Source organism: Danio aesculapii, chromosome 13, assembly GCF_903798145.1.
Source record: "Danio aesculapii chromosome 13, fDanAes4.1, whole genome shotgun sequence".
NCBI lineage: Eukaryota > Metazoa > Chordata > Actinopteri > Cypriniformes > Danionidae > Danio > Danio aesculapii.
The window spans coordinates 53,170,149-53,193,088 of NC_079447.1; the positions used below are offsets into that span (position 1 = coordinate 53,170,149).

At 38.3% G+C, this 22,940-nt stretch overlaps 2 protein-coding genes across 3 annotated transcripts in view; both read right to left on the reverse strand.

Moving 5' to 3' along the window:
• Positions 1–7,383, reverse strand: part of LOC130239405 (cytochrome c oxidase assembly protein COX15 homolog) — an 8,688-nt gene extending 1,305 nt beyond the window's left edge. Inside the window, exons 1-8 of the mRNA XM_056470566.1 lie at positions 7,208–7,383; positions 6,313–6,488; positions 5,907–6,029; positions 4,591–4,777; positions 4,084–4,251; positions 2,804–2,885; positions 1,105–1,259; positions 541–654 (exon numbers count right to left, since the gene is read on the reverse strand). Of these exons, the coding sequence (XP_056326541.1) occupies positions 541–654; positions 1,105–1,259; positions 2,804–2,885; positions 4,084–4,251; positions 4,591–4,777; positions 5,907–6,029; positions 6,313–6,488; positions 7,208–7,270 (1,068 nt within the window). The 5' untranslated portion in view covers positions 7,271–7,383. The remainder of the gene's footprint in view (positions 1–540; positions 655–1,104; positions 1,260–2,803; positions 2,886–4,083; positions 4,252–4,590; positions 4,778–5,906; positions 6,030–6,312; positions 6,489–7,207) is intronic.
• Positions 7,384–8,807: 1,424 nt separating this feature from the next.
• The window catches only part of abcc2 (ATP-binding cassette, sub-family C (CFTR/MRP), member 2), a 38,369-nt gene continuing 24,236 nt past the window's right edge, over positions 8,808–22,940 (reverse strand). Inside the window, exons 19-32 of one of the 2 annotated variants that reach the window (XM_056470558.1) lie at positions 21,738–21,921; positions 21,430–21,580; positions 20,158–20,257; positions 19,857–20,076; positions 19,226–19,380; positions 18,484–18,639; positions 17,154–17,353; positions 16,770–16,896; positions 16,586–16,687; positions 15,956–16,099; positions 12,618–12,776; positions 12,091–12,257; positions 11,724–11,918; positions 8,808–10,206 (exon numbers count right to left, since the gene is read on the reverse strand). In XM_056470558.1, coding sequence (XP_056326533.1) covers positions 10,065–10,206; positions 11,724–11,918; positions 12,091–12,257; positions 12,618–12,776; positions 15,956–16,099; positions 16,586–16,687; positions 16,770–16,896; positions 17,154–17,353; positions 18,484–18,639; positions 19,226–19,380; positions 19,857–20,076; positions 20,158–20,257; positions 21,430–21,580; positions 21,738–21,921 — 2,202 coding nt within the window. In that variant the 3' untranslated portion in view covers positions 8,808–10,064. Of the gene's footprint in view, positions 10,207–11,723; positions 11,919–12,090; positions 12,258–12,617; positions 12,777–15,955; positions 16,100–16,585; positions 16,688–16,769; positions 16,897–17,153; positions 17,354–18,483; positions 18,640–19,225; positions 19,381–19,856; positions 20,077–20,157; positions 20,258–21,429; positions 21,584–21,737; positions 21,922–22,940 lie in introns of both variants that reach the window. The other variant, XM_056470557.1, reaches the window with a different exon arrangement.

Below are 22,940 nucleotides of genomic sequence, written 5' to 3' on the forward strand. Positions count from 1 at the left end.
AGGCAGCAATTACATTATTTAACCAGTAGGTGGAGACAACCAGCCGTCAAAAACATGCCAGTGAATAATTCTTCAACAATGATCATCAAGCAATGAAACATGAAGATCTATGAGTGATTAACTGAATCATTTACTGAAGACGAGACTAAAATAAATATGGGTTGTACAAATTATAATGTTAGATTTCTACATTTAGCGTCATCAGCAGCAGTAAAAACCTTAATGTGATCCGAACCGTGAGATTTGTGATCTGTTACACCACTACCCCAAATCCCCCTGTAATTCGCACCCTGATTATCAGACATATTTGCATGAGTGAATCCCTCTGTAGCGAGAGATAATTGTACTAACGCTGCTTTATTTATGCTTTATTAGTGCACATCAGAAGTTCTGGTTTTGCATCCAGACCAAGAAAACAGATACTGCCCCCTGCAGGTGCGGAAAGTCACGTCCTCTTGTGCAGGAGGGCAAATTAGGGGCGGGCAAATAATTGTAATGTGCTCCCTGACAACAGGACTGGACCTCTAGTGAACGTCTCACCTGTGTGTAAGCCATGGCGGTGAGGCAGCTGATGGCCATTTTGGCTCTTCTGGGGAGGATCATTCGTCTGGAGAACAGGTAGAGTCCGGTGATGGCGGTCAGAGAGCCGATGCCCTGCAGAACACACACACATAGCATCAAATAATCAGCATTCAGATCACAAGATATGTCTACAGCGAGCTTGTTTTATGTGCATTTTGGAATATCACATGAAGCAAATGACAAGAGGTACCTCAGTTTGAGTAGGATAAACTTTTTATCCACTAAGAAAACTGCACATAAACTGTGCTGTAAACAGATTCAGTGAGTAAAGTGTGCGCCTGCGCTTCAGTTATTCAAACACCACAGTGGAGAATCCCAACAGTGCAGCAGACTCCACTTCTCTCAGTGATATCTGTGCAGGTTTATTATGAACTGATGATTATCTTCTCTATTGTTCCTCATCAGATGGAAACGCTGAGTTATTCACTAATGTATTCAGCGATATTACAGTTTGAGCATAAATCTAACTCACATCTTTCAATAGAAACACAGCTACAGACACGTTTCAGGCCCTCAGCTCACCAGAATGCGGTGGTCAAACTGCACTGTTGTGGGGTTTTCAAAGACGTTCTTGAGCGCTGGAGAAAAAGCTAAGAGGTCATCCGGGATCCAGCGCTCGCCCATCTTCGGGAAAGAGTTATAAACCAAGCCTGCGTCCAGACCAGCAACAAAAGCCCCTGTGAGAGAAGAAAAACACAGACAGAACAATCACACACCTATCTGAAAGGCAGAGATATCTATACCTACACACATACAGTTGAAGTCAGAATTATTAGCCCCCCTGTTTATTTTTTCCTTAATTTCTGTTTAACAGAGGGAAGATATTGTCAACACATTTCTAATCATAATAGTGTTAATAACTCATCTCTAATAACTGATTTATTTTCTCTTTGCCATGATGACAGTAAATAATATTAGACTAGATATTCTTCAAGACACTTCTATACAGCTTAAAGTCACATTTAAAGGCTTCACTAGGGTAATTAGGGTAACTAGGCAGGTTAGGTTAATTAGGCAAGTTATTGTATAGCAATGGTTTGTTCTGTAGACTATCGGAACATAATTTGCCTAAAGGGGCTAAAAATTTTGTCCTTAAAATGGATTTAAAAAAATTAAAAACTGCTTTTATTCTAGCCGAAATAAAACAAAAAAGACTTTCTCCAGAAGAAAAAATATTATCAGACATACTGTGAAAATTTCCTGAATCTGTTAAACATCATTTGGGAAATATTTAATATAGAAAAAAAACCAAAAGGGGCTAATAATTCTGACTTTAACTATATATGTACAGTTAAAATCAAAATTATTGAAACTCCTGCAAAAAATTATAAATTAACCATTTTTAAAATGTTTCCCAAATAGTTTTTTTCACGCAGCAGAATGAACCACCAATTACTCTGGCATACTCTATGTTTTATGCAAATTGTTTTCTTTTCTCTTTGTCATGATGACAGCACATAATATTAGACTAGATATTCTTCAAGACACTAGTATTCAGCTTAAAGTCACATTTAAAGGCTTCACTAGGGTAATTAGGCATTATATATAAATAAGTCATTGTATAACAGTGGTTATTCTGAAAGGAGCTAACAATCTTGACCATAAAACTGCATTAAAATGTATTAAAAGTGCTTTAATTTTACTCAAATTAAAAGAAATAAAGACTTTTTGCAGGAAAAAAAATATTATTCTAGGAAATGTCCTTGTTCTGTTAGAATCTTTTTGACTTTAACTGTATATTTATGCACCTCCAGTTATTTACAACCACTGTATGATGAAATGAACAGACAACTTGAATACTTTTTGCTTAAAACAAGTAAAAAAAGTGGTAGAAAAATAATCTTATTCAAAGCAAAACCATCATTTTGCTGACTTCACTGGCAGATTATTTAGATTTAATTTTCACTCATTATCTTTTGTTATTATTCTCTTGTTTTCAGAGTCAAAATGAGGTGAGTTTTTCCTTAAAACAAGCAAAATAATCTGACAATGAGGGAAGAGAAATAATCTTATAAAAAAGTGAAAACAAGATTATTTTCCTCACCCTATTGTCAGATTATTTTGCTTGTTTTAATTAAAACCTCTCTTAATTTAGACTCGTTATTTCTGAAAACAAGACTAAAACTCATTTTTGCAGTGCACTTAATGCACATGATTACAAAAGCCAAAGATGCACAATAATGACAGCTGTAATATAAGCACACAGTGTGTTTGCTCAGACCTGAGAGAGCAGTGAGGAACACCAGACCTCCAGTCGTCTTGGCAAACCTCCTGAGATTGAGCAGTCGTCTGCTGTCCGGCATCTGCACAGCATCACACACAGTAAACAACCATTCATGAGCTACTTTTCCATTGTTTTTATGTAAACATTTGATGGACGTGTGTGAAAAACACCGCGTTCGAACTACACACAACATTCCAGTGGCAAGCAATTTGTCTGTCTGTACCAAACGCGACATGACAGACACATTCAATTACTCGCAATTTATTTAGCCACTGCATTAATGATGAAATGGTGAGGGTTATAATCACATCAATTCATCTGTAACCTATTTAACAATATTAAAAGTACATGTGCCAATCTGTCCCTGAGATGATCGTCATCTTTGTAGTTTAAGCTGGTGTTTTGCAACGCCGTTTGAAATGCAATGCGTCGCTGTCACAGACGATTAGTAGGTATGTATGTAGTTAGGACATGGTGTTAAGCTCAAACCTCACGTCTTCTGAAGCATTTTAAAGAGACAGTTCACCCAAATATTTCCAAACCTTTCTGAGTTTTTTTCTACTGTTGAACGCTAAAGAAGATGTTTTGAAGAATGCTGAAAACCAGTAACCATTGACTTCCATTGTAGGAAAACAAATACTATATAAGTCAATGGTTACAGGTTTCCAGCATTCTTCAAAACATCTTCTTTTCTGTTTAACAGAAGAGTGAACGAGGACCGAATTCTCACTTTAGGTGAACGGTCACATTTACTGATTACTGTTGTTGTTGTGTTACCATAGCAACTATACTGTAGAATCACCACAACAGATTAATTCAAGTACTTTACTACAGTATGGTTCAAAAACACTACAGTATTTTTACTGTAACACAACAGTATAACGTTTGATTTTATTTACCATAACACCTATAGTATCACAGCAACAGATTGATTACTGTAGTTCATGTGTTACCATAACAACCATAGAATTACAACAACAGACCATTTACTGTAGTTGTTGTGTTGTTACCATAGCAACTGTAGAATCACCAAACAGATCGATTACTGTGGTTGTTGTGTTACCATAGCAACTATAGAATCGCCACAACAGATTAACGGATGTACTTTACTATAGTTCAATAACACTACAGTATTTACTCTAAATTGCTTCAGTATGGTTTAATGTGTGTATGTTTATTCTAAAAACAGATTTCCAGTGCCTTCATTTTTTTATCTTCAGATTCATTCACTTTGAAAGTTAGGGACCCTTAGGAAGCATGCATGAAAGTCAGCGCACCCTGTTGGCGGGAAGCAGCAGTATGAGTCCCGTCCAGAGGCTGGCGGCGTACAGCAGCAGAGCAGAGCCCAGATGAGCTGCCAGCCTGTACTGACTGACCCGGGGAACATCATAGGACTCTGGCTTCTCCTCCAGACCGCTCTTCACCATGTACCATCCCAGAAGACCCTGCAGAACGGCACAGCACAGTCCCACTTCAACACGACATCTGCCAGCGCTTCAGCGTACGTGCACATATTCATGCTTTATAAACAAATGTGCATGTTGGTAATGCATTATGATTAATGATGCAAGAAAGAATCAAAAGTCTTATTATTCTGACAGTCAGCCGTCACCGAATGTAAATCCTGACCCAGTTATTGATGCACACTTGTTAATTATGCAGTTTTTGTCTTGTTTCTAGTCCATATATCTACACATTCTTAAATCAAGAAGCATTTTTTTAGAAACAGATATGTGCAGATCATGTGTGTGTGTGTGTGTGTGTGTGTGTGTGTGTGTGTTTACCTGGAAGACGACAAAGCCACACAGGCCCAAAACACGAGTCTTCATGGAGCGGCTGAAGTATCCTCTCCTCCAGAAATACGCAGCAGGCAGAATGTAAGCTAATCCCACCAGACGACCCCACATGCGGTGACCCCACTCCATGTAGAAGATGAACTTAAACTCTGTCAGGGTCATGTCATGATTCATGCTGTCAGAAACACACCAGCGCTGCGTAAATTCAACATCCATACACACTGCAAAAAACACTTCTTTCTTTGAGTTTCTGTCTTGTTTCTAGTCCAGATATCTACAAACTCTTAAATCAAGAAGCATTTTCTAGACAAAATATAGTGTTGTTTTCAGAAATAAAGAGTCAAAATGAAGAGAGTTTCTCATTAAAACAAGCTAAATAATCTGCCAATGGAGGAAGAAAAATAATCTCCTTCTCTCTTTGAAATAAGACTATTTATCTTCCCCTATTGTCAGATTATTTGGCGTACTAAAGTGAGTCAGTTTTCTGCAGACAATGGTGAAGAAATGGTCCAGATGACACTTCTAACCAACTATTACAACAGAAAGCCTGGGAGAGTCGTCTTCAGAGGAAGATATTCCTCGCCAGCTAAATAATATGACTTTAGAGGATATACTAAAGGCTATCCTGATAGAGATATACCCAAGTGTATCAGCAGTGATAACTTACAACATTACAGGCACACCTGTATTCAAAGGCTAGAATAGTGTAGGCTGATACAGACAGACCAGCAGCACTTAAACAGACTTCAGCACACTGTACGACTCAGGTTCCCTATTCTCAACAGACATTACAGTAAAGGATGTTGTTTTGTTCTTGTATGGTTTTATTCTTTATTTAATTTATTAATAAAAGTGTATTTTTATTCCTGTCAAAATCAAGATTAATCAAGATCCCTGAGGTTAGGTATGAATCTAATCATTAAATCATAGACAATCCAAAAGAAGATCTTAAATCCAAACTAAAAACTACAGTGAAGAGAGGGTCCTGGTTTCTTTATTTAATTAGGGCATTAAATGAAGGCATCCAGCACATTACTAACATCATCTAATTATGAGCAGTACTAGTGCAGCCTTTATTAATCATAGTTCAACATTCACTAATGCATTAACATCCAAATCAATGCGTGTTAACATTAGTTAATGCATCATGAGTTAACATCAACTCATAATCAACAACTGTATTTTCATTACCTGACATGAGCAGATACTGTATTAAATGTGTTGCTCATTGTTTGTTTATGTTCATATTCATAACTAATACCAGCTTATTGAGATGTGTTAGCGAGATAATGAAATGCGCTCACATTTTGAACTCTGGGAACTGCTGGTACTTTGCGAACTCTTCTTCCCACTCGGCTTGTGTTTGCGGCGGCTTCATCTCCTTCACCAGATGCCAGTCCACCATGGAGAGCCCAGACTCGGTCAGTCTGAAACAAGCAGAAGCATAATAAACAATCATCAGTATAGTGATAACTGCAGTATATGCAGTGTGAGCGACAGGGTGTTTTAGTTGGGGGTGGCTTTAAATGATTAAATGCAGAGCTTCAGCTATGTAAATAACATGCAAATTCACTCAAATTGTGGTTTTTTAATTAATATAAGCTTTGAAAACGCCCCTATTTGATTTTTATTTAATCCAACTTATTATATGATCACCCCTAGGTTTCCTCCAGTGGTGTGTGTGTGTGTTTGTGCAGGTGTGTGTTGTACCTGGTGACTCCGCCCAGCACCACGGCCCCCAGCACCAGCCCACTGCAGCCCAGCAGCCAGCGGCCGATCAGCCGGTCTGAGGCGGCGCTGCGGATGGAGACTGACCCCACGGATGCTGCACTGGAGCTCACAGTATTCTGTCCTCGCTGCAACAGCCACTGCCGCAGAGGAGTCCGCTGGACCAACACAAACACACACACGCACACACACACACACACACACACACACACACACGCAACCACACACACACACACACACACAACAATAAAAACAGCCAATAGCATTTAGTTTTTTTTTTAGGAGTGATTAACCTCAAGCACAGAGAAGGGGGCGGGGCATGACACACACTAAAGAGCATTTGATTGGTCAGAAGATTTGATGAGAAACTGTCAGTATGACGTCAAAATAATCGATGAGAAGTATGACGTCATATAATCATTGATTTATTTCTTTGGAAGAGACAAACTGCAAACTCTGGATGTTTATATCAGGTTTATATCTTCTAAACGCTAATTTTGTCGCTCTTTTGGAGACTGGAGACTATATCCTTAACACTAGCACACTGATACGAACATTTAATTAACTTTAATTTAATTTCACGGGGCATTTAATAATAATAATAATAATAAATATGTAGTAAATTAGTGATACGTGTAGGTTGTAACTATGTAATATTTAACAGATGTAACTAAATAATGTTTATTCAAGACAAGGTCAAGTTTACGCCATTATAAACTGCATTATAAAGCCGTGACAGGATTTCAGCGATGACACACACACTCTACATATATATTTTCACACACTGATGTCCGTGTGTGTGCTGGACTTTATTATGTTGAATTAATTCAGTGGTTTATGACTGTATGAATGTCAGTGTGTGTATGTGTGTTTGTACCTGTATCTGCTGTAAGTTTTTCCCCGCCTGACAGCGACACATGACGAGCCTGAGCAGCATCATGATCCCGAGCTCACAGATAAACCTGCGCTGTTATTCAGAAGAAAAGTAATATATTACAAAACCTGTCACGTAACCAACATGCCGCGCCTCCGCACACTCTTCTTCGTTTCCACTTCTTCTTCTGTGGTTGTCTTTGGCCGTTGTCGGAATTTTTAGCGCCCCCTACTATTCACGCAACACAGAGATGATCCTTCTGTACTTTTGCCTTCAGAACTGCCTTAATCCTCCGTGTCAGAGACTCAACAAGCTACTGGAAATATTCCTCAGAGATTTTGCTCCATATTGACATGATAGCATCACACAGTTGCTGCAGATTTGTCGGCTGCACATCCAGGATGCCAATCTCCCGTTCCACCACATCCCAAAGGTGCTCTATTGGATTGAGCTCTGCTGACTGTGGAGGCCATTTGAGTACAGTGAACTCATTGCCATATTCAAGAAACCAGAATAATGCTCATTATTGTTTTTACATTACTGTGAGGGTAACTTGGTGTTGGGATAGGGGTAGACGTTAATAAAATACAATTAATGGGTAATTTAATAAATAATATTAATAATACTGGTATAATTACTGCTTTTACATTAATTAATTAATTTAATAAATAATATTAATAATTCTCATCAACTTCTAGCTGCAGCTGTATCCCTTCTAGCAACAAATGGAGTGGGTTATTTTTATTATTGGCCTAGCTCAATTGGCTCTTGGGTAACACGGTGACTCAGTGGTTAGCACTGTGGCCTCACAGCAAGAGTTTTAGTCCCGTCTGGGCCAGTTGGTGTGGAGTTTGCATGTTCTCCCCGTGTTGGTGTGGGTTTCCCCCACAGTCCAAACACATGCGCTATAGGGGAACTGATCAACTAAACTGGCCATAGTGTATGAGTGTGTGTGAATGAGTGTGTATGTGTGTTTCCCAGTACTGGGCTGCAGCTGGAAGGGCATCCGCTGTGTAAAACATATGCTGGAATAGTTGGCGGTTCATTCCACTGTGGCGACCCCTGATAAATAAAGGCTGAAGGGAAATGAATGAATGAATATTCTCATTTATAGTGACCTGGAGAAGTGTTTGCAGATAGCCAGTGTAAACATCTGCACAATCACACAGCCAGTATTTGTAATCGAGCTGCGTTAAAGACTATAAATGTGTGCAGTGAAATGAGATTTACAGTCACCCACAATGCTTAACGCATATGCTAATTCACCAAAGCACAACCAATCAGCTTTAAGCTCTTCAGATTTCATTTAGTAATGCAAGACAAAAATGATCTGAAAGATTAAAGCATTATATTGTGCATCGACGTCAGTCCATCACATAATGTAAGACTCTCTGAGGGGAAACGTGCAGTTCTCATTCACTATAATGCATTTGTAGAAAGTTATTATTATTATTTTGGCTGGGTCAGAAAGCAAAATCCAGTTATTATTACATCCCAAGCTAAATTTGGAAGAAATGCAATAAATAAGAGAGTCAAGCCTGATGAATAACCTCAACATGCACTGAAAACACATTTGATTCTCTATAAAGATGACATTATATAGTACAATTTAATACACTTTATTGTCACAATACAATAACAACAACATAAATGCAAAAAACAATAACAATAACATTAAAAAAGCTGGATAAAATTAAAAAACTACTACAAAAATAATTGGATTACAGAGAAAAAGTCACACAATTCCTTAATGTTTAACCTCTTAACTGTTGGTTCCACTTTTGTGCATATAGACGTGAATATGTTCGAGTTAAATTGTGTAAATATTCAATGCTTCAGTGCACAGGTCTACGTTTGGTCCATTTTAAAGAGGATATCTGATATTGTTGGTGAAAAATGTGAAGAAAGTTCATTTAGAAAAAGGTTTAACTTCATTAAAATAATTAAACAAATTGATATTTTATTATGTTATATTAAATGTGTGTTTTTTTAAACTGGTTTTATTCTAAACCTGCCAGAAAATCTAATTTCTGAACAAATTATATAACGAATTTAAAGTTGATATCTCAAAAGAATGAGCTTTCTGAAATATGTTTTGAGCGCAGTACCAGATATGACCACTAGTTGACATCCTGTGATGACCTTATAAGGGCGCCCCATTTTCTTTTTATTATTTACGATGGTTTGAGTGATTATAAACCATATTTTTCATGCTTTTCACAGTATTTATGAAGTAGACATCATATTGGCTTGCCGTTAAAATGAACAGAGGTTTCTATCAGCATTATCATGAGTGTGTTTATATCGACGTTCATAGTAAAAAGCTTTCACAATACATTATGTTTGCTGCAAATGCCTGTCATTAATTAGTAAATTCCCATCTCAACAAAATATATACTGCAAAACGGTTGACAAATATGAAAACTACAATGCAAGAGCTTTCCAATGATACAGCTGAAGATGAAGTTATCATGCCTCTTGTCAAATTTTAATTATTTTTCAAATATTTCCTGAATATTTAAAGGAAAAAAAAAAACACATTTTGAAAAAATAGTTTATTAATAACTCATTTCTTGACCTTAGCACTTTTATTAAATAATATGTTTTATTCAAACCAATCTAAAAGAAATAAGACTTTCTCCAGAAGAAAGATATACTACAAATATAATGTGCTCTGCTATACAGCACTTACAGGGAAATATTTGAAAACAATTAAACTTTCACAGTAAGGCAAATCATTTAGCTGTATCTAGTTTGTCAAACAATAATTTAGGCTTAAATTCAGATTGTTTTAAATATGTATTATGGTATACGATGACAGTTAAGTTAATAATGTTTGGTCTTTATGCAAATGTAGCATTCAGAAGGCGGATGATTGGCTCTGATCTTCTTCTCTTCTGATTCCAGCGTCTTCAGCCATGGAAGAGAAATGTCCAGGTTTGCTCAGCAGTTCATTGGGAGAATCAAACTCCACGATCTTTCCAGAATCCAACACCATCACCCTACAACAGACCAATGGCAGATCAGAATAACATCAGCTGCATGCATACATTACCTATAATTCAGAGCTGGACAGTTGATTCAAAAATCAAGTAAAACGCTTCTTAATATACTAGTAATCAGACTACAGTTACTTTTTAATAGATTACATGATAACATATTACATACAATTTACTGATTCTTGTCATTTTATTCTGTTATTTAAATGTTTATATATTTGTATGATGGTTTTGCTTTCTATCTGTCAAAATACCAAAAGATTATTTTCAAAATATGTGACATCCAATAAGGGTTAGCACAAAAGTAATCTAACTGTAATCCAAAAGTAGTTAATTACATTACTGTAAAAATAATCTAAATGTAATCCAAAAGTAGTCAGATTTAGTTTCTATAAAAGTAATCTACAGGTGATCCAAAATTAGTGTGATTGCGTTGATATAAAAATAAAAATCTAAATGTAATCCAAAAGTAGTCAAATTACGTTTCTATAAAAGTAATTTAAATATAATCCAAAAGTGGTCAGATTACAATACTATAAAAGTAATCTAATTGTAATCCTGAAGTAGTCAGATTACATTACTATAATAGTAATCCAAATGTAATCCAAAAGTGGTCAGATTATGTTATTATAAAAGTAATCTAATTGTAATCCAAATGTAGTCAGATTACATTTTTATAAAAGTAATCAAAATGTGATCCAAAAGTAGTCAGATTACATTACAATAAAAGTAATCTAAATGTAATCCAAAAGTGGTCAGATTGCATTGCTATAAAAGTAATCTAAATGTAATCCTGAAGTAGTCAGATTTAGTTACTATAAAAGTAATCTAAATGTAATCCAAAAGTGGTCAGATTGCATTGCTATAAAAGTAATCTAAATGTAATCCAAAAGTAGTCAGATTACGATATTATAAAAGTAATCTAAATGTAATCCAGAAGTAGTGTGATTACGTTACTATAAAAGTAATCTAAATGTGATCCTAAAGTAATCAGATTACATTACAATAAAAGTAATCTAAATGTAATCCAAAAGTGGTCAGATTTAGTTACTATGAAAGTAATCTAAATATAATCCCAAAGTAGTCAGATTACATTAGTATAAAAGTAATCTGAATATGATCCATAAGTAGTCTGATTACGTTACAATAAAAGTAATCTAAATGTAATCCAAAAGTGGTCAGATTATGTTACTATAAAAGTAATCTAAATGTAATCCAAAAGTGGTCAGATTATGTTACTATAAAAGTAATCTAAATATAATCCAAAAGTAGTGAGATTGCGTTACTATAACAGTAATCTCAACGTAATCCAAAAGTAGTTAAATTACATTACTATAATGATAATCTAAAGGTAATCCAGAAGTAGTCCAAGTACATTACTCTAAAAATAATGTAAATGTAATCCAAAAGTAGTCATATTACATTACCATGATTGTGTAATGTACGGTGCAGAGGGAGAACTTTCTGCGGATGTATATGTGTGTGTGTGTGTGTGTGTGTGTGTGTGTGCGTGCTCTGACCTTGAGCTGTCCAGGATGGTGTTGAGGCGATGTGCGATGGTCAGGACGGTGCAGTGGGAGAACTCTCTACGGATGGTGCTCTGGATCAGGTCGTCGGTCTCCAGATCCACCGCTGCTGTCGCTTCATCTAGAATCAGGATTCGGGATTTCCGGAGCAGAGCTCGAGCTAAACACAGCAGCTGCCTCTGACCCAGACTAATTACACACACACACACATTATATAGTAAATATGCGAGAGAAGAAACTGAATAAAGACACAAAGGTAGCATTATATTTTAATATCAATGTCTTGCATATTAATATTTGTCCTAATGTAATAGAGGTCATTAAATTTGTTCCATAATATATATTAGTAGAGTGCACACACCTCAGATTCTCTCCGCCCTCCGACACCTCATGTTCAAGTCCTGTTGGTAAACCCCTGACGTATTCTTTAAGATGTGCCAGCTCCAGAACATTCCAGATCTCTGCATCGCTGAAGGTCTGAAACGGGTCCAGATTCATCCGCAGCGTCCCGGAGAACAGCACCGGGTCCTGGAGGAAACACACGCTCAGCATCCTCTAAATGTGTTCCTTTATCATGTTTTGGACATTTGTTTCTACTAGTGTGTGCCTCATTTCCAATTCCATTTTTCATCATTCATTTTCTTCTCCCTCGTGTTGACTCACGGGTCAACAATGACTGTATTAACAGCAGAAATAAACTCTTAAACTATGTTGTTTTCATCTTGAAGTTTACTGACTCTTTCCCCGTCATTAGAAACATCCTAAAAACTTGACTTCATTTGACATTGAATGGTATTATGGGATGTTTTGTGAGTATGAACCCAGACTGGTAAACCCTATAAAATAAAGAACAGTTTATTATCGGCTGTGTTATTAATGTTACTGCACCTGAGGAATGATGGTCAGTCGACTGCGCAGATCGTGGAGTCCCAGCGTGGCGATGTCGATATTATCGATGAGGATTCGACCGTCCGCAGCTTCAACGATGCGGAATAAGCAGTTGGTCAGGCTGGATTTACCTGCTCCAGTGCGACCCACGATGCCAATCTGGGTTCAATATGGAGGAAAGAAAATACCAACAAAATTAAGTGACATGTTTAATTAACCCTGCATTTGAGTCACTGTTTCAGTTGAGAAATAAGGTACTAAATACAACTACACTGTAAAAATAAATATGCAGAATTTGCATTTTGTGATTCATGTTTTAAATTTGAATTTGCCCCGTTTATTTATGGTGGTGAATGGCATTATGGGACCTTGATCTTTCTTCCAACAACTTTTAACCTCATGTTGTCAGTACAAAGGCAAACTAAAACTGAAGAAAACAAGTGAAGGCGCAAGATCATTTACAACTGTGTACATTAAACAACCATTGTAAAACACACAATTTTCAAAAGTTAAAAAACATAGTCAAACAGTGGTGATGTATATTGCCAAAACATGTATAACTCTAATATATAGTGAAAGAATATAAAGGTCTGAGAGTGAAATTTCCTGCACACACAGAACAATGAGAAAAAATAAGAACCTGTTGTTGATGTTATGCCTGTTTCACACCACACGCGTGAGCAGAGCGTGAGCAGCACATATCTAGTTACCCATCTATCTATCTATCTATCTATCTATCTATCTATCTATCTATCTATCTATCTGTCTGTCTGTCTGTCTGTCTGTCTGTCTGTCTGTCTGTCTGTCTGTCTGTCTGTCTGTCTGTCTGTCCGTCCGTCCGTCCGTCCGTCCGTCCGTCCGTCCGTCCGTCCGTCCGTCCGTCCGTCCGTCCGTCCGTCCGTCCGTCCGTCCGTCCGTCCGTCCGTCCGTCCGTCCGTCCGTCCGTCCGTCCGTCCGTCCGTCCGTCCGTCCGTCCGTCCGTCCGTCCGTCCGTCCGTCCGTCTGTCTGTCTGTCCGTCCGTCCGTCTGTCTGTCTGTCTGTCTGTCTGTCTATCTATCTGTCCGTCCGTCCGTCCGTCCATCCATATATCTATCTATCTATCTATCTATCTATCTATCTATCTATCTATCTATCTATCTATCTATCTATCTATCTATCTATCTATCTATCTATCTATCTATCTATCTATCCGTCCGTCCGTCCGTCCATATATCTATCTGTCCGTCCGTCTGTCCGTCCGTCCGTCCATCCATATATCTATCTATCTATCTATCTATCTATCTATCTATCTATCTATCTATCTATCTATCTATCTATCTATCTATCTATCTATCTATCTATCTATCTATCTATCTATCTGTCTGTCTGTCTGTCTGTCTGTCTGTCTGTCTGTCTATCTGTCCGTCCGTCCGTCCGTCCGTCCGTCCGTCCATCCATATATCTATCTATCTATCTATCTATCTATCTATCTATCTATCTATCTATCTATCTATCTATCTATCTATCTATCTATCTATCTATCTATCTGTCTGTCTGTCTGTCTGTCTGTCTGTCTGTCTGTCTGTCTGTCTGTCTGTCTGTCTATCTATCTGTCCGTCCGTCCGTCCGTCCATCCATATATCTATCTATCTATCTATCTATCTATCTATCTATCTATCTATCTATCTATCTATCTATCTATCTATCTATCTATCTATCTATCTATCTATCTATCTATCTATCTATCTATCTATCTACTTATCTATCTATCTATCTATCTATCTATCTATCTATCTATCTATCTATCTATCTATCTATCTATCTATCTATCTATCTATCCATTCATCCATCCGTCCGTCCGTCCGTCCGTCCATCCATCTATCTATCTATCTATCCATCCATCCATACATCTATCCATTCATCCATCTATCCGTACATCCATCCATCCATCCATCCATCCATCCATCCATCCATCCATCTATCTATCCATCTTATATCTATACACTTTTTTTCTTTTACTTTTAATCTGCACCAAGGCCCGCGGCAACTCCCTCCCATGCTGTTTCTTAACCTGCAACTCTTTATTTTACAAATTATATCGATAATAAAGAACTGTACGCTTCTCAGGCTCCGTGAGAGGTGTCATTCATGTCTTTTCAGGTGTACTCAGTCGCCTGTAATATCATGTCATTTTGTTTTTGATTGTCAGGATGATGTAGGCCTATAGTCATAATAATATTTATACAATATAGTTATAATGATATTTATACATGATCAAACTAGTGTGCAACTTCAGCAGAACTAACACTAAAGTTGTTTTATATTTGGTTTGGTAGTTCAGGTCCAAATCAATATTTGTTGCGGTTTTTAATCGTTTAAGTTCATTTAATTGACTATATATAAAGTCCGTGGATATTATCGATGTATTTATTGGGTAAAATTGCTCCTTTTTCCTGTCTTTCAATGAGTTTTTGGTCATTATCAATGCACTGTCACTTTAATTGTGCATGAGAGGTGGCAAATTTAGACTCAGCACCGGAACTATTGCTGCTTTAGTGCCGCTCACGCTCCGCGCTGCTTCTGCGTCCAGTATGAAAGCTCTAATCTGTTAACATGGACGCTGAGAAAACATGTGCTGCTCACGCTCTTGCTCGTGCATGCAGAATGAAACAGGCGTTAGATGTCGATGTTGGTTCCCTGGCCCCACAAGTTTCCAAGTGTGCAAGAAATCACAAGTAGATGATCAGTACTGTTGTGAAGTCTTGCTTTTACCATCTCTAAAGCCAAGCCTTTTTTATCCCAGAGTAACAGTAACTCATGCCTTTATAACAACTCATCTGGATTACTGTAACTTACAGTCTTCTCTCTCAACTGCAGCTATGCACAGCCCTTTGGTTGTTTTTAAATGTGCTTTATAAATAAATATTGTATTGTCTAAGAGAGTTTGAGGTATTAGTGTAATGGAGGCCAGCTAGTAAGTGCTGTGCAGGTAAACCTCCCTCCTCTGAGCTCTAAAGGTGCTCTAGCGACAGACACCAGAGGCTATATTCTTTAGCCTATTTGGTAGAGCAACCGACTCCCATGCGGAAGGTCGACGGTTTGATACCAGCTCAGAGCGGGTTGGGTGGCGTAGGTCCGGTGGGGTTATATTAGTATTAAACTATTTTTTAAATATGCTTTACAATTTAAATGAGAATATAAAATATATTTGAAATCCGATACTACTTGTAATTTTTCAATATTAACTAATGTTTCAGCTATGTGTTGTGCTGCTATGTGTGATAGTATCATGCATGTTCATGATCACAATATAGTGTGTTACTGAATGACGGACACATGTTTACTAGAGTCTCCTGACCTTCTCAGTGCTCTGAATGTCACACGTGACCCCGTGCAGGACGAGCTCCAGTTCAGGACGGTAGCGAACTTTGTAGTCTTCAAAGCGGATGTTTCCAGCAGTGGGCCAATCATCAGGAGGATGAACACTGGTGACCCACGGAGCCTGCAGACACAGACATACACACACTAAAATCACCTGACCAGCGCTTTATCCAGTGACATTTAATGTTGTGAGAGATGTTTAGAAGTGCTGCAGACTTTATTTCAGTGCGACGACATGGTGACTCAGTGGTCAGCACTGTGGCCTCACAGCAAGAAGGTCACTGGTTCGAGTCCGGCTGGGTCAGTTAGTGTTTCTGTGTGGAGTTTGCATGTTCTCCCCGTGTTGGTGTGGGTTTCCTCCGGGTGCTCCGGAATCCACCACAGTCACATGCGCTATAGGGGAACTGATGAACTAAATTGGCCGTAGTGTATGAGTGTGTGTGTGAATGAGTGTGTATGGGTGTTTCCCAGTACTGGGTTGTGGCAGGAAGGGCATCCGCTGTGTAAAACATATGCTGGAATAGTTGGTGGTTCATTCCGCTGTGGAGACCCCTGATGAATAAGAGACTAAGCTGAAGGAAAGTGAATGAATGTTGTTTTACTGCACCTCATTTTGGATCTCCGCATACTCGCTCACTCTTTCCACAGCTACGATGTTGGTCTCCAGTTCAGACGTCATTCTCACCAGCCAGTTCAACGTCTGCGTCACCTAATAAAAGCACAGATGTGTCACTTAATGGAAAGATCTGTTTTAGCAGACTGTCCCAAACACATCAGATTTAAACATTTACATTTAATGCGTATGAGATGGACAGTCCAACCAGTCCGCTGTTCAGAGAGTCTCGAGAGATGACAGCAAACAGAGCTGCGAAAAACACCACCAGATTCCCCAGAGACTCCAAACGCATGGCCAACCACCTGAAGACAACAAACACACACCAGATCCAGCTATTCTGACACAGAAAAGCAAAGTGAAGGTGAACAAATAAAAGTGGAGATTATGCTAATGAGATGGAGACTAGTGGGCGGGGCTTTCCCCCTCTGATGACACGTACAAAGGGAGAATGTCAATCAAAGTGTTTCCTATATCAAGCTGGATATGCTGACACACAACTGCGTTTAAAGTGGTCTTTGCAGAATAGTGCCCCTTTATTGTATGCAGTACCAATTCTGACCTATTAGAAACAACCCATGGGTAAACACTCTTCAGGTTCTGGTCGATGGTGTGCTCGTTGTGCTTTAGGAAGCGCTCCTGGTGTCCATACGCCCTTATCACAGACAGGCCGGATACGGTTTCTCCAAAGTGTGAGTATATGGGAGATCGAGACACCGAGTCCAGTCGTCTGAGCTGCCGAGACGTGGCCACGTAAAACCTCTACAACACAAGAGGAATTAATTTCAGATAAAACTCTTCGTGCACTGCAAGAAAACAACCGATTATCTTGTTTCTAGACAAAAATATCGAAACATTCGTAAATCATTTTTAGATGAGCAAAAATATCGCTTTTTTCAGGAATAATGAGTCAAAATGAAGCAAGTTTTGAGTAAATTAATCTGCCAATGGGTTAAGAATAATCTAGCTTTTACTTTGAAATAATATTATTTTTCTGAAAGTTGTCTTAAATCATAATTCAAGTATGCAAGCAAGTAAATATAACAGAATATGTAATAATTAATATACATTACTAGTATATGACATTAATAAATAAACAAAAATATGTGTTTTAAAAATGTACAGTCTATGTAATAATGATATGTTCATAATGTGCTGGAGCGAAAATACATGATCATTGAGTTACATCACTTTCACATTGTGTTTAGTTTTTACATATAAACCTACCCGGTTCAATCCAGTTTGTAAATTCAGTGAATCATGCATAGGAGAGTTACTCTGAATTATTAATACTGTATGAATCAATTACTGGAGACTCACTTTGAACAGATGACTTGAATTAGTGAGTTGTTTACAGAAGACTCACTCTGAACCCGTCATTTGAATCAATGAGTTGTGAACTGGTGACTCTCAACAGTTCATTTGAATCAGTGAATTGTGACTGGAGATTCGCTCTGAATGGATCATTTGAATCAGTGAGTCATTGATCAGAGACTTGCTCTGAACAGTTCATTCAAATCATTGAATCGTTGACCGGAGACTCGCTCTGAATGGATCATTCAAATCAGTGAGTCATTGATCAGAGACTTGCTCTGAACAGTTCATTCGAATCAGTGAATCGTTGACTGGAGACTCGCTCTGAATGGATCATTTGAATCAGTGAGTCATTGATCAGAGTCTCTCTCAAAACTGATTTTTTGAATCAGTAAGTCATTGATCAGAGACTTTCAATGAAAGGATCGTTTGAATCAGTGAGTCATTGACTGAAGACTCACTCTGAACCAGTCATTTGAATCAGTGGGTTGTTTAATTGAGAAAAATGTGTCAAAAATGTATTTACTGTCCAACACAGAATTATCAACAGGTTTCATCAATACTAGTATCTGTGTTACCTGCACGAAGTAGTAGACAACAGCCATCGGTACAACAACCGCGGTGAAGATTGGAGTAGCCAGACAGATGACGAACAGAGTTCCCAGAACTCCCAGAAGACAGAGGATCCAGGACCTGAAGGACATCGGGATCATCTCGTCCACAGTGAATATATCCTGCATTCAAGACAAATAAAAGGTTTCAGTTTAGAAAGTCTTAAAGATTTACTTATAAACTAGTTAAAAACTATCCTAGAGCGCCATCTACTGTTATAAACTATCCTAGAGCGCCGTCAGCTGTTATAAACTAGTCTAGACCGCCATCTGCTGTTATAAACAAGCCTACAGTGCTATCTGCTGTTATAAACTAGTCTAGAGTGCCGTCTGCTGTTATAAACTAGTCTAGAGCGCCATTTGCTGTTATAAACTAGCCTACAGCGCCATCTGCTGTTTAAAAGCGAGCCTAGAGCGCCATCTGCTGTTATAAACTAGCCTAGAGCGCCATCTGCTGTTATAAACTAGCCTAGAGCGCCATCTGCTGTTATAAACTAGCCTAGAGCGCCATCTGCTGTTATAAACTAGCCTAGAGCGCCATCTGCTGTTATAAACTAGCCTAGAGCGCCATCTGCTGTTATAAACTAGCCTAGAGTGCCATCTGCTGTTATAAACTAGCTGAGAATCCATTCAAGAGAGAACATCGATGCATTTTAAAAATCTCAGAATCAATTTCTCAAAAGATTTTGGCCACAGCACAAGTCAATACCTTGGCAAATCGATTGACGATCCGTCCTGAAGGTGTGGTGTCAAAGAACATCATGGGGACTTTGAGAATGTTGGACAGCAGGTTTGTGTGTAGAGTTCTGGATGCAGAAATGGATCCATCAGCGAGGAGTATAGTGCCGAAAAACACCAGAAAACCTGACAGACAGAGAGAGACACACAGACATGATCTGAGAGCGCCGTCTGCTATTATAAACTAGCCTAGAGCGCCGTCTGCTATTATAAACTAGCCTAGAGCGCCGTCTGCTATTATAAACTAGGCTAGAGTGCCGTCTGCTGTTATAAATTAGCCTAGAGCGCCATCTGCTGTTATAAACTAGCCTAGAGCGCCATCTGCTGTTATAAACTAGCCTAGAGCGCCATCTGCTGTTATAAACTAGCCTAGAACGCCATCTGCTGTTGAAAAATTGTCTAGAATGCTGTATGCTGTTAAAAACAAGCCTGAAGCGCAATCTACTGTTAGCATAGAGTGCTGTCTGCTGTTAAAAAATATCCTAGACAGCCATATATTGTTTAAAACTAGCCTAGAGCGCCATCTGCTGTTAAAAAACAGCCTGTAGCTAGCACAGCTTTTAAAAACCAAATGTACAACCTAGTTTCTCTCCAACGTATACCTTGTGCTAATCCCAGGGCTCCAAAAACCCCTATCCTGGTGTCTCTGATGTGGTTGGGGTAGGTTTTGTTGAAATACTCTATAGAATCGTCGGTCCAGTCACTGAGCCACAGGTTCTGTCCGATCACAGCCACGTTCTGGATGAAGTAAAAGACGAAGCTGAAGCCCACGTACCACCAGCCCATGGCCCTCAGGTACTGCAGATACACTGAAAACTTCACCTGGAGCACAAAACATTTACACAACATTAGCGAGGGAAAGTGGATAGCAAAAGATGGAGAACTGAAAAAGTGTTCAGGTACCCTTCCGGTCTCCATCGTCTCTTTCTCAATCAGTCGTTGACCCTTCTTATCCTCCGGGTCTTTCTGAGCGCGAATAGAGCTGTTTTTTCTGACCTTCACACTGTAGAGGAAAAAAACACACACAGAGGTACATTTATGAATAAAACCTCACAGGAGGGCTTTGTTAGTCAGAAAAAAGAGATTAAGTGGCTAGTGTTGATGCTAATAATGAGTTAGTTAGCATCTGTGGATGTGGACGCTAATATAGTTATCTTTATAGTTAGGATCTCTTGGTGTGGACGCTAATATAGTTATGGTTATAGTTAGCATCTGATGGTGTGGATGCTAATATAGTTGTCATTATAGTTATCGTTTATTGGTGTGGATTCTAATGTAGTTATTGTTATAGTTATCGTCTATTGGTGTGGACGCTAATATAGTTATTGTTATAGTTATCGTCTATTGGTGTGGACGCTAATATAGTTATTGTTATAGTTAGCATCTGTTGATGTGGACGCTTATATAGTTATCATTAACGTTAGCATCTGTTGATGTGGACGCTAATTTAATTATGGTTATAGTTAGCATCTATTGGTGTGGATGCTAATATAGTTATTGTTATTGTTAGCATCTGTTGATGTGAACGCTAATAAAGTTATAATTAAAGTTATCATCTGTTGGTGTGGACGCTAATATAGTTATCGTTATAGTTAACATCTGCTGGTGTGGACGCTAATATAGTTATCATCTGTTGATGTGGACGCTAATTTAGTTATTATTATAGTTATCGATTATTGGTGTGGATGCTAATATAGTTATTGTTATAGTTAGCATCTGTTGGTGTGGATGCTAATATAGTTATCGTTATAGTTAACATCTGCTGGTGTGGATGCTAATATAGTTATCTTTATCGTTAGCATCTGTTGATGTGGACGCTAATATAGCTATCATTATAGTTATCGCTTATTGGTGTGGACGCTAATATAGTTATTGTTATAGTTAGCATCTGCTGGTGTAGACACTAATCTAGTTATCGTTATAGTTCACATCTGATGGTGTGGACACTAGTTATCGTAATAGTTAGCATCTGTAGATGTTGATGCTAATACAGTTATTGCTACAGTATAGTAACCATCTATAGGTGAGGACACTACTATTGGTATTAATATATAGTTAAACATGTTGCTAGTTGCTGTGGATGCTAATATACTGTAGTTATATAGACTGTAAAAATGCTTTTCTTTCTTGGATATTTGGACAAGAAACAAAACAAAATAATCTAACAGGTCATACCTTCCGTTCCTCTTGGAGTGCCTCTGGCTGTGGCGCAGACTGTTTTCTCTCTTTAATGTACTGGAAACAACGTCTTCAGGAGATCCATCGGCCTGCGTCTCCAAACCCTCCGGCAGCGTCTCAATCTCTTCATACTCTGGTGTCTGAGCTGCTGCTGTTTGACCAATAGAACAGACTCATTACACACTGTAGAAGACATGAGATTTGGGTTTGTTGTCTAATGCATTCTAATGCACACAGTCCTGATTTCAGATTTACATTTTAAACAACATTAGGAAAATATTTGAAGCTCAGTGGAAGATGCACACCTTTTTTGTCGTTGTCTTTGTTGCTCTCGTCTTTGCCGTACGTTTCCAGAAACTCAGAGAAAGCTCCTTTACTGGCTCGAAGACTTTCGTATGATCCGATCTCAGACACGACGCCATGCACCAACACTACAATCTCATCTACATAGGGCAAGAAGCTGATTCCATGAGTTACCAAGATACGAGTCTGCAGAGACAGAGGGAATAGGAGAATAAAATATTTGATTTAATATAACATAACCACTGAAGAGAAATGCTGGAATATAGTGTGCTTTTGGCATTTACAGTCATGAAGCATTAAGCATTAGAGATCAGTGAACATTAGAGATGCTAGTCAAAATTACAGTAAATATAGATGCTTAAAACAAGCACATCACCACAGCACATCAATTACTGTAGTGTTGTGTTACCATAGCAACTGTGGAATCACCACAACAGGCCAATTATTGTAAATGTTGTGTTACCATAGCAACTGTAGAATCACTACAACAAGCCAATTACTGTAAATGTTGTTTTACCATAGCAACTGTAGAATCACTACAAAAAGCCAATTACTGTAATTGTTGTGTTACCATAGCAGCGGTAGAATCACCACAACATGCCAATTACTGTAGTTGCTGTGTTACCATAGCAACTGTAGAATCACCACAACAGGCCAATTACTGTAGTTGTTGTGTTACCATAGCAACTGTAGAATCACCACAACAGGTCAATTACTGTTGTTGTTGTGTTACCATAGCAACTGTAGAATCACAACAACAAGCCAATTACTGTAGTTGTTGTGTTACCATAGCAACTGTAGAATCACCACAACAGGCCAATTACTGTAGTTGTTGTGTTACCATAGCAACTGTAGAATCACTACAACAAGCCAATTACTGTAGTTGTTGTGTTACCATAGCAACTGTAGAATCACCACAACAGATCAATTACTGTAGTTGTTGTGTTACCATAGCAACTGTTGAATCACCACAGCAAGCCAATTTTCTGTAGTTGTTGTGTTACCATAGCAACTGTAGAATCACCACAACATGCCAGTTACTGTAGTTGCTGTGTTACCACAGCAACTGTAGAATCACCACAACAGGCCAATTACTGTAGTTGTTGTGTTACCATAGCAACTGTAGAATCACAACAACAAGCCAATTACTGTAGTTGTTGTGTTACCATAGCAACTGTAGAATCACCACAGCACATCAACACTGT